General features: G+C 41.4%; 1 protein-coding gene across 1 annotated transcript in view; it reads left to right on the forward strand.

Annotated features, from left to right (window-relative positions):
* LOC111153063 (transport and golgi organization 6 homolog) overlaps positions 1-12,221 on the forward strand; it is a 197,320-nt gene that overhangs the window by 18,311 nt on the left and 166,788 nt on the right. Inside the window, exons 4-6 of the mRNA XM_022511863.1 lie at positions 1,742-1,883; positions 6,635-6,771; positions 8,774-8,936. Of these exons, the coding sequence (XP_022367571.1) occupies positions 1,742-1,883; positions 6,635-6,771; positions 8,774-8,936 (442 nt within the window). The remainder of the gene's footprint in view (positions 1-1,741; positions 1,884-6,634; positions 6,772-8,773; positions 8,937-12,221) is intronic.

The following is a 12,221-nucleotide window of genomic DNA, read 5'->3' on the forward strand; positions in this document are numbered from 1 at the left end:
TGTAGGCAGAGAGGCAGGCAGAGAGAGAGGAGGAAGCAGGCTCCCCACCGAGCAGAGAGCCTGATGCGAGGCTCAATCCCAGGACCCTGAGACCATGACCTGAGCCTAAGGCAGAGGCTTAACCCACTGAGCCACCCAGGCGCCCCTATTTTTAATTTTATTTTTTTAAGATTTTATTTATTTGACACAGAGAGAGAGAGATCACAAGTAGGCAGAGAGGCAGGCAGAGAGAGCGGGGAAGCAGGCTCCCTGCTGAGCAGAAAGCCCTTTGTGGGGTTCTGTCCCAGGACCCTGAGATTATGACCTGAGCCGATGGCAGAGGCTTAACCCACTGAGCCACCCAGGTGCCCCATCTGAAATGTTTTAATTTGATGATTTAGATGGAGTTATCTACTTGCTTATAGTATCTATGTTTAGTTATGACCATAGCTTAGTAAAGAGTTAGGGGCCAAAGGAGTTAGTGGTCCGTCAGGAACAAGGACCGGCCGAAGCTGGGCATACAAAGATATCTCCTAGATGAAGTCGTTTTCATTTCATCTCTAGAATATTACTGTAGCCTCCCTTTGGGCCCCTCTGGCCTCACACTCGACTTCTCCGGATGCCTCCACAGCTTGCCAGATTGAATCTGTGCATTATAAGAGCATGGTGAAGAGCAGAGGCTCTGGAGGTCAGCGTACTCTGGAGGTGAGCACATCGCAGTATGCAGTTATGTGAATTAGTAACCATTTCCGCCCCTCAGTTTCCTTAATGATAGGATAGTAACTCCTTGCAAGTCCGTTGTGAGATTATGTGAGTTATTTAGCACAGTGCCTGGTAAATCATAACCCCCTCAATAAGTGGTAATTATTAGTCCTCCTTAAATAAAAGAGAGAGGACAGGCTAGTTAGGATCAAATGTTTCTCTCGCTGGTTTTTATGTTCACATAGTTACATACCATGATTGACAGCAACATAGTTCACATTCTAGACCCAAAGCAAGAGACCCCAAGTCTGTTTTGTTCATGGTGACTCCACAAAGCTCTCAAAAAGGAGTGCTTGAAGAAATTCAACTCTTTTTTCTTTTCTTTTCTTTTTTTAAAGATTTTATTCATTTATTTGACACACAGAGAGAGAAATCACAAGTAGGCAGAGAGGCAGGCAGAGAGGGGGTAGCAGGCTCTCCGCTGAGCAGAGAGCCTGATGTGGGACTCGATCCCAGGACCCCGAGATCACGACCTGAGCCGAAGGCAGAGGCTCAACCCACTGAGCCACCCAGGCGCCCCTCAACTCTTTTTTCAAAGTGCTGTGCTGCAAGGAGTCAAAGTAGCTGAGACCATGGAGGCAAGGACTAGCATGCCCTCTTACTGTCACGAACTGTACCCTTAGTGGTGAGTAACGTTCATAGGACCATATGGAAGCTAGATTTGATTGGAAAGACTGCATTCAGAGATTGGTTACATTAACTTTGTATTTCTAAGATCTATACTTTATTCACCTATGTGTCTATTCCTGGGTTTGAAATTTCACTTGATATTTCACTTGAAGTTTCTTGGTATATCTACTTTCTTAGAAGTGATGCTGAAGGAGGTTTCCTTTTGGAAAAAAATGCCACTCTGCTAAGTCTGTTAATTGTCAGTGTGACTCAGTATTTACATATATATTTTAAATATATATATTTAAAATATATGTACATATTTTAATGATTTCTACACATCCTCTCCATTTCACTGACACGGAATTCATGCCTTTTCCTTCTTTTTCAGTCCTGCACAGATGAGAAGACACAAGTGAGGTGTCAGGCCCCAGCTTGGCTTCGGCGTCTATGTGGACAGCTGCTCTCCGAAAGGTTGATGAGACCCAGTGGTGTGCAGGCAGTAGTCCAGGGCATTCTTGAAGGAGCAGGTGGTAAGAAATAAAACATTTCTGTTACTTTGGTCTCCAGTTTCTTTCGGGTCAGGGTCTTTATCATTTGGTTGTAAACCTGGTTGTGACTAATCTCTGCCTTTGTGGAGATTAAGGAGGTTAGAATTTGGAGAGGAAACCTTAATGAACTTTTTCACAGAAACTCATTTTCTTTCCATTTTTCTAAAATAGTATTTTTCTAAAACTGCTTACAAGGCAGCTGCGTGGCTCAGATGGTGAAGTATCTGCCTTTAGCTCAGATCACGATCTCTGGGTCATGGGATCGAGCCCCAGGACTAATTCTCTCCCAGTTGTTTAAGTCTCCTTTCAGCGTATTTGAATCCACCCAGTACTCTGTCGATTTGATCTTGGGGACGCCTCTTCTGAGTCTTCTCTAATCTGGACTAGTTTTCTCTTGCACAGCAAACCTCCTGGGATCTCCCTTCACCTTTATCCTGGTGATTTCTTTGCCTTTCTTTTGTGTTTAGTCCCTTATCTCCAGTATCCCATGCACATTCATTTTCTCTCGCTCCTGTAACAAATTACCACACACTTAGTGGCTTTTTGCTGGAAATGACATTTCTACTGAGCCCTGAAGGCTGAATGAGAATTTATTAGTTGAAGAGTGAGAGAAGACTAACATAGGTAGAGAGAATAGCATGTATGAAGGAACTGACATAGAAAAAGCATAGTATTTTTGAATAAGGTTCAGTGTGAGTAGAGCAGTGAGGGCAGAGTGTGGTGTCCAGGATTTTTAACTTTATTCTGATGGCAATGAGAAACCATTGGAAGGTTTTAAGAAGGAGAGAGGTGTGATCAAATCTACATTTTAGAAATATCTATCTGGATGTATTGTGAAGAATTGGTTGGGTAAGAGCCAAAGCAGGGAGATGAGTTAAGAAGTAGTCATCTGAGAGATCACAATGGCTTGGATCAATGCAATGGCCATAGACATGGAGAGAAATGAATGACTGTAAGAGGTATTTAAGAGGTAGCATTGCCACGGTGCCTGGGTGGCTCAGCAGGTTAGGCATCTGACTCTTGATTTTGTCATAGGTCAGGGTCTCAGGGTCATGGGATTGGGCCCTGGGTGGAGCTTTACACTCAGTGTGGAATTTGCCTCAGATTCTTTCTCCCTCTCCCTTTGCCCCTCTCCCTGCTCGTGTGCACGTTCTCTCTCTCTCTCTCAATTAGTTAATTTAAAAAAAGAGTTAGCATTGCCAGAACTTAATGAAGGGCTGGATATGTGGGGAGAAGGAGGAGAGACAGAAGAGTCCATCTTGACTTTCCATTTCTAGTGTGGTAAATGTACCTTGGTCCTCTCAGACAAAGGTGAGGTCAGTGTGGTAGGCAAACATTGATAGAGACCCCCCCCAGTTCTACCAGCCTTGGCTTCTAGGGTCAATGAAGTGAAAAATGATCACTTACCTGAGAGAAGTTGCCATGTGCAAAGAGGTCCTTGCAAATCTTTTTCTGAAGAAAAGTTAGAGTTCACCCAAGGTCATGCAGATTGGAGAGCTGCTCTAAGACACTTAGAGCCCTATTTTTGCTATGAGCTTTTTTCCCCTCTACTTATGCATGTATATATTTTTTTGTTATCTATTTAAATCTTGTTTCTTCTCAAAACTGATTTGAGGCAATTTATATTTATTCACACATTTGCCATTTCTGGTGTTCTTCATTTCTTTGTGTAGATCCAAATCTTAATTCAAATTTCCTTCTGCCTGAAGAACTTTAGCATTTCTTGTAGTGCAGGTCTGCTGGCAGTGAATTCCTTTGGCTTTTATTTATCTGAAAAAGTCTTTATCTCACCTTCTTTTTTGAAAATATTGTTGCTGTCATTATTGTCTTTGTTCCTCTATACATGATATATCTTTTTTCATCTGGTTGCTTTTAAATTTTCTCTCCTTGTCAGTGGTTTTTAGAAATTTGATTATGGTATGCCTTGGTGTGGGTGATTTTCTTCATGTTTCTTCCGCGTAATGTTTCTTGAGCTTGTTAGAGCTGAGAATTTATAGTTTTTGTCATATTTGAAAATTGCTCAGACATTATCTTCAAATATTTTTTTCTATCCTCTCTTCTCTGTCTTTTTTTTTTTTTTTTAAAGATTTCATTCATTTATTTGACAGACAGAGATCACAAGCAGGCAGAGAGGCAGGCAGAGAGAGAGGAGGAAGCAGGCTCCCCGCTGAGCAGAGAGCCCGATGTAGGGCTCGATCCCAGGACCCTGGGACCACGACCTGAGCCGAAGGCAGACGCCCAACGACTGAGCCACCCAGGCGCCCCTCTTCTCTGTCTTTTTAAAACTTTTTTTTAAAGTACAAGCCCTACTGTGGGGCTCGAACTCATGACATCCCAGATCAGGTGTCACGTGCTCTACCTACTGAGCCAGCAAGGTGCCCCTCTTCTCTCTTTTTGGAATTTGATTTGCACTTAATATTATGCTTAACGTTGTCCTCTCCCTTTGCACCCCCCCCCCACTTGTGCACTCTCTCTCTCAAGTAAATAAATAAAGTATTAAAGAAAAAAAAAAAAAAGAAAATACCTGTAATGAAAAATACACTGGATGGGATTAACAGCAGATTAGACACCACAGAAGAAAAAAATCAAAAAGCTGAACACAGAAAGGAGACAGAGATAGTGAGAGAGAGCGTAAGCAGGGAGAGCAGCAGGCAGAGGAAGAGGGAGAAGCAGTCTTCCCACTGGGCAGGGAGCCAGATACAGGGCTTGACCCCAGGACCCTGAGATCATGACCTGAGCCAAAGGCAGACGCTTAACTAACTGAGCCATCCAGGCATCCTACAGATATTTTCTTTTTCATTAATAGAGGTTCCATATTGGTCTTTTTTATATCTTCCATTTCTCTCATCATGATCATTCTTTACCTTTTTGAAAATAAGGAACAAATTTGTACAACTGTTTTAGTGTCCTTGTTTCCGAATTTTGTTGTCTCTGTTTTAATAGGTCTATTTCTATGATTTTTCCTCTTGGTTATGGGTCATACTTTCTTGCTTCTTTGCATGCCTTGTAACTTTTTTTATTGAGCTATTATTCACATATCATAAATCCACTTGTTGAAAGAGGTCAGTGGTTTTTAGTGTATTCACAAAGTTCTACAACCATCACCAAAATATAATTCCAAAACATTTGTATCACCCCCCCTCCCCCCGCCAAAAACCTTATACCCATTAGCAATCACTCCCCATTCTACCTTCCTCCAGCCTCTTATAAGCACTATTTCAGTGGATTTTCCTTTTTTGGATATTTAGTCCAAATGGAAGCATACAATATGTGCTCTTTTGTGTTGGACTTCTTTCAGTTAGTATGTTTTTAAGGTTTATCTGTATTGTAGCAATGAATCAGTCCTTTATTACTTTTTATGATTGAATAATACTCCTTTGTATGCGTATGCCTGGAAATTCTTGGATGGATATTGGACATTTTTTTTTATATTACTGGCTGCTCCATTTTGTTGAATTTCTTTGTTAGGCCTTGTTCTGGGATGTAGTCAATTTTCTTAGAATCAGCATGAGCTCTTTGATCCTGGGTTTTAAGCCCTATTACTATGTGTCTAGAGTAGTCTTTAATCTGAGGTAATTTGACCCCAATTCTAAACCAGTACCATTCTGAGATTTTACTGGATGTCCTGTATATTAGGGGGTGTTTCCATGCTCACTAGTGGGAACACAAACTATACCCAGCCCTGTGTGAACTCTAGGGATTTTTCCTCTGTTTCTTTCTGGTGGTTCTTGCCTCAGCCTTGGTTTTTTGTTGTTGTTGTTGTTGCTGTTGTTTTTTTTTGTTTTTGTTTTTTTGTTTTTTTTTTCACATACACACAAGTTATAATCTACTAAAGATTTGAAAGAGGACTCCTCTGCTGATCTCTGGCACTCTCTCTTTACATACCTCCTCTCTGATATTTTACCCTGAAAATTCTAGCTGCCTTAGCCTCTCTGAACTCTCAACTGTCTTTCTTTAACTCAGTAAGATCCTAGGCTTTGTTTGGGCTCCCCTTTGCTGTGTTGTGGCCTCAAAAATCTCTGTAGGCAGTAGGCTAGGGTATTCATGGAGCTCACCTTGTTTACTTTTTCGTCTCAGGAGTCATTGCCCTCGGCTGCCTGTTGTTCAGTGTCTGAAAACCATTGTTTATATATTCTGTTCAGTTTTCCAATAATATAAGGTGGTAAGATAAATCTGGTACCTATTCCTGCATACCTTTGGTTTAAGGCAGTTTAAATGACATGATGCATATAAAGAGACAAAACGGTAATAATAATGATAAAAGTGATAAACACTGAGAAGAAGCTGGTATTCAACTTATGTCAGTAATAACATTACAACGATGAGGTGCTACTTTTACATCTGAACTTCCCAGAAATCAAGATGGGAAGTGCAGAGTAGTAGATTACTTTATAAAAGAAATAAACAGGGGCACCTGGGTGGCTCAGTGGATTAGGCTGCTGCCTTCGGCTCGGGTCATGATCTCAGGGTCCTGGGATCGAGTCCCACATCGGGCTCTCTGCTCAGCAGGGTGCCTGCTTCCCTCTCTCTCTCTCTCTGCCTGCCTCTCCGTCTACTTGTGATCTCTCTCTGTCAGATAAATAAATAAAATCTTAAAAAAAAAAGTTTAAAAAAAAATAAATAAAAGAAATAAACAGCTTTCAGGAGTGAAAAGACACTTTTTTGCTGAAATTTTAAGGACCATAGAGGGCAAACTGGTATGAGTTTTTGACATCTCTGTGCATCACTGACAGCTGGGGCAGCTGGCGGGAGCGACGCCGAGGCAGCGGCTACTGACTGGAAGAAGTGTGACCTGATTGCCAAGATTCTGGCCTCTTGTCCCCAGCAGTCTCTTTCACCAGAGGATTACTACAGGGATATCTGCCCCCAGGTAAACAATTTTGTTTCTTTTCACTGTGTGAGGATTATCTGCTGAAGCGATATCTGCTTATTCACAGAAAGGAGACTTTAATGTTTCTTTAATGTGGAGGTAAAAGCAACATAACATTTAAGTTTATTGTTCAGTGAGGGGCCTTGTTAATAAGTGAGTAAACACCTGTGGAAGAGACCCGCCTAATTGTTAGGTTTGAGAACGCCTTCCGGTTGTCAAATGAGTAGTTCGGCTTGCTCTCAGAGCTAGAGTATGAAAGTAAAATTTCATCTTGTTCATTATCTTCTCTGTGTGTTTTTAATTAGTTTGAAAAACAGGTATTAAGAAAACAAAGTAAATTAACATGGTATTAAATTATAAAAATATTTTTTATCATTTTTTAAAATTATAAAATATTTATAAAAATAAATTAACAATTTGTTTTTTTATTTTCATGGTTTGCAATTTAAAAAGCATAGAGGAGTAAGCAAAAATAAGTTTTCCTTGGGACGCCTGGGTGGCTCAGTCGGTTAAGCATCTGCCTTCAACTCAGGTCATGATCCCAGGGTCTTGGGACTGAGGCCTACATCCAGCTCCTTGTTCAGCAAGGAGCCTGCTTCTCACTCTGCCTGCTGCTTCCCATACTTATGTGCTCTTTCTCTCTCTCTCTCTCACAAATAAATACATAAAATCTTTTAAAAAAAAAAAAAGTCTTCCTCTCATTTCTCTTTTCTAGTTCCTCGGAAGTAGTCACTGTTACCAATTCCTTATTTGTTCTCCAGTGTATTAATGTATATCCAATTATATGTGTATGTATCTGTATATATATTCTAATTTTTATCTAAGTGATAATGCTACGCACACTGGTTTTCTTTTTGCTTTTTTAACTTAACAACGTGCCTTGGAGATCATGTCATATAGACTCATTTTATAAAGAGTTTCCTCATTCTTTTCATGGCTGTGTAGTATTTCACCATATTAACGTACCATAACTTATTTAACCTTAGCCTCCTATTAATGTACATTGAGTTGTTTCCATTCTTTTGCTGCTTCAAACCATGCTGCAGTTAGTATCTAAATTTTATAATTTTTTTTTTTTTTAAGAGAGGGAGAGAGTGGGATAGGGTCAGAGTGAGAGAGAGAATATATATTTTTATATTTTTTAAAGATTTTATTTATTTATTTCGGAGAGAGAGAGAGAAAGAGAGGGAGTGTGCACAAGCAGAGGGTGCAGCAGAGGGAGAGGGAGAGAATCTTTCAAGCAGTTTCCCCTTTGAGCAAGGAGGCTGATGGGGGACTCATCGCAGGACCTGGGATCATGACCTGAGCCAAAGGCAGATGCTTAACTGACTGAGCTACCCAGGTGTCCCTAGAAATGCACTTTTCTATTCATTGCTCATACTAGAGTGTACCACTCGTAGGCACTGGAGATCTGTATCTTTGAGAGTAAAATAGATTCCTTTGTGGGATAGTTCAGGCATTACAGGTTCTTCAGACTCTAAATATATTTATATGCCTTGGTTCAGGAGTTTCATTAGTGATGCTATTTATAATAGCAAAAATTTTTTTAAAGTTTTTAATTTTTAAAAATTTAAAAAAAGATTTTATTTATTTAAAAGAGAGAGAGCGTGCAAAGGCAGTGGGGAGGGTTAGAGCGAGAGGCAGGCTCCCTGCTGAGCAAGGAGCCCAATGACGGGCTTAGTCCCAGGACCCTGGGATAAGATCTGGGCCAAAGGCAGACACTTAACGACTGAGCCACGCAGGTCCCCCTCTTAAAACGTTCTTTTGCCAATTTTCTATGATGAACATGTATTTTATAAATTTGATAGCGTTATTTGATAAAAGCGTAGCTTGATTCTCAAACCCTCTGATACTGCGTTAGTAAATATAAAAAAAAATCTGTTGAATCAGTATTATTGCAGTAAGCTTATTTTTTGGTCTAAAGACATTAGTGCTTTCTCTAGTTAATGTAATGCTACTTAACAGAGAGTCCTGTGTTTACCGCATGTACTTTTTCTTGTAGATTCTAGATTTATTTCACTTTCAAGATAAACTGACGGCGCGGCAGTTCCAAAGAGTTGCCACCAGTACCTTTATAGCAATGTCAAGAGAACACCCACAGTTGGCTTTCAAGTATTTGCTTCAGCCAGTGCTAGCTCCTCTCTGTCGATGTTTAAATACAGCAGGTAAAGAAGGAAGTCTGGTGGCTGGGTGTCCTTCTCAAGGTTCTTCCTCAGTGTTTCAGATTTAAGTGATTTAAGTCTGTAGTATTTCAGTGACTTTAGTTTTGCTTTCTTTTCTCCCCAACTTTTTATTTCGAAAAATCCACCTCAACAGAAGTTCCAAGAAGAGTACATCAAACCACCCAGATACACTTTACCTGGATTGACCATTTTGGCCATATTCATTTTATCTTTCTCTTTTTATACACGTACACTTGTTCTGAAGCATTTGAGAGTTAGTTGCAGACATCATCTAATAGACATGCTTGATTCAGGGCACCTGACTGCTTCAGTCGGAAGAGCACACTACTCTTGATCTTGGGGTCATGAGTTTGAGTCCCATGTCGACCACAGAGATGACTTAAAAATACATAAAGTTAAAAAAATAATATACAGACTTGATTCATATTTCTCTAATTGTCTCAAGAATTTCCTCTGAAGCTATTTTTTTTTTAAATCTAGAATCCAGTTAAGGACCATGCACTTCATTTACTTGTTATATCTTTTTAGTTTACATTAAGGTAGAATAGTTCCCTAGTCTTTTGTTTTTCACCATGACAAATTTTTATTTCCAGATAAATATTCTTCCTTTATCAAGGGTGACAAACCAAAGCAAAACCCCTAAACCTCAAACATTTAAAAACCCAGGGTGCTAGAAATACAAACTCAATTCATTTGAATTTATACTGGTGCAGACCGCAGTCACAAACCCTAGTGAGATGCATGTGAGCACCAAGGCAGGGAGAAGGGGACAGGAGTGAGACCAAGAGAAAGAGTGGGAAGGGGGCCCCACAGGCTCCCTAGGGATCACCCTCAGAGTAGTACTTCCCCCTTCCCAGTGACAGTGAAGAACTACTAGGCCCTAACCTTTTGACCACCCCATCCCTGATGAGGGCTTTGAAGGCCAATCCCAAATGGTTCTGCCCTCCTTTGCTCTATCCTTACTTGCTCAGGCTTCCAACATCACTTTTCTCCTCCTCTATATTCTTTTCTGTGATTCATAGCAGGTTAGGGTGCTGTGTGAGCCACGGTGAGGCTGGGGGCGAGGAAAGGCAGGGTAGAGTTGGGGTGAAGAGAGAAAAGCCATCCCAGGATCCCTGTCTTCATGGATCCCAAATTATGCAGCCAGCTCCTCTTACATCCACTCTGATCTGGGGAAGTGACCTGGAGGCCTAAGCAACTGTCCTGGAGGCCTGCTGCAAGTCAGGGAGGGGACAGGGCTTGCTGGCCTGCGCCTGGTGGGGCTGGCAGGTGAGAGATGGGTGCGGCGGCTCCTCCTCCTTTTTTTTTTTTTTTTTAAGATTTTATTTATTTCTTATTTGACAGACAGAGATCACAAGTAGGCAGAGAGGCAGGCAGAGAGAGAGGGGAAGTAGGCTCCCTGCTGAGCAGAGAACCTGATGCCGGGCTCGATCCCAGGACCCTGAGATCATAACCTGGGCCGAAGGCAGAGGCTTAACCCACTGAGCCACCCAGGTGCCCCACGACGGCTCCTTCTTCCGGCGGGTCAGCCCATTGCTCCGCAGGGCACAGCTGAGCAGGTGCTGTCCTGCCTTGCTGGGTCCCTGTGCTTGTGCTGCTCCGTGACCTGGCAGTCTGCAGCAGACGCTTCGGTGATGTTGCTGCTGTCTTAGTAAGGCAGGGGGAGAGCAGGGCCTGCTCATCTGTGCGAGCCAGCGGAAGGCCAGCTGTGGTGGTTGGGCTCAGCTCCACTGAGGGCTTTGGTAGGGGGGCCGTTAGGGTCCTACAGCAGCTTCTGCTCCTCTCAGTCCTCGTTCACATCCCTGTTCTCACAGCTGTAGCAACACCCCGTGGCTGGGGTCCGGCCAGGTGCTCAGGCCAAGCTGAGGAGGGAAGGCATCTCTCTTCATGGTATTTTTGAAGAGCCTTGTTAATAAAGTGTTCTTCAATTGTATGTCTCATTATTTCCTCATGATTAGATCCAGGTTAAACATTTCATCAGCAGTGCCACATAGGATAAAGGTTATTTTTTCTCAGTTTCCATCAGATTGGGGACACATGTTATCAGTTTGTCCTATTAATGTTAAATTTGGTCATTTCACTAGTAGCCATATTCCTCCATTGTTAAAATACCTTGCTTGTAATTAGTAAGTAATCTATGGGATGATGGTCTGAGACTGACTGTATGTATTCTGTTTCCCGATAGTCTTTCATGCGGTGGTTTGGTGACCATTAATGATTATTGCCAGGTGGCTTTTTATTTCTTTAGTTATTTCTAATTTGTTAGGCTGGTATTCTTCTGTGAGGAAGAGCCTTTCTTCTTGCCTCATTCCCCCTCCTTTTTTTTTAAGATTAAAAAAAAAAATTTCAGTACAATCTACCCTGCCAGCATGGGGCTCTAGCTCATGACCCCAAGGTCAAGTGTCTCACGTTCTACTGACTGAGCCAGCCAGATGTCCCACCTCATTTTAAAAAACAAATTATTTAGGTATCAAATAGAGGCAGAGAGTGCTCACTTCGTCAGCACAGGTACTAAAATTGGTATGATACAGAGATTAGCGTGGCCCCTGTGCAAAGACGACTCACAAGTTCGTGTAGTGTTCCATATTAAAAAAAAAACAGATTCAGAGATTCTTTTTTATTCATTGGGTTGCCAGACATTCCTGTTGTTCATTTTGATGCTCAGATTTTCCCATATTTGGTGGGTTTAGTTGTTTTAATGTCTTAGAAAATTGACATTTTTACCACCTCTCTTAGTATGTTTTCATACATTACTGAATTTCCCCCCCACCCACCCATACTTTCCTGAATTTAATGCTTGGATACAGAGTATTATTTCAGCATTCTTCCCTTTAAAAAAAAGAAAAACCTTTCTCAGTAGTAGTTCCTAAGGTTATAAATGAAGAAGTTTAATCTTTTTTTTTTTTTTAAAGATTTTATTTATTTATTTGACAAATAGATCACAAGTAGGCAGAGAGGCAGGCAGAGAGAGGAAGGGAAGCAGGAAGAAGTTTAATCTTATGGTTAAACCAAATTTAGTTCTGTCTAGAATTTTTCAGGTTTTATTTTTTTAAGATTTTATTTATTTGAGAGAGAGAGAGAGAGAGACAGGAATAGTTAGAGAGAGCACAAGTGGGGAGGAGAGGGAGAAGCAGACTCCCCATTGAGCAAGGAGCCAGATGCGGGGCTCGATCTCAGGACTCTGGGATCACAACCCAAGCCAAAGGCAGAGGCTCAACTGACTGAGCCACCTAGGCGCCCCTAGACTTTCTCAAAAAGTTACTTGTA

The sequence above is a fragment of the Enhydra lutris genome, unplaced genomic scaffold, assembly GCF_002288905.1.
Source record: "Enhydra lutris kenyoni isolate GAN:26980312 unplaced genomic scaffold, ASM228890v2 scaffoldscaffold30, whole genome shotgun sequence".
In the NCBI taxonomy this organism is placed as follows: Eukaryota; Metazoa; Chordata; class Mammalia; order Carnivora; family Mustelidae; genus Enhydra; species Enhydra lutris.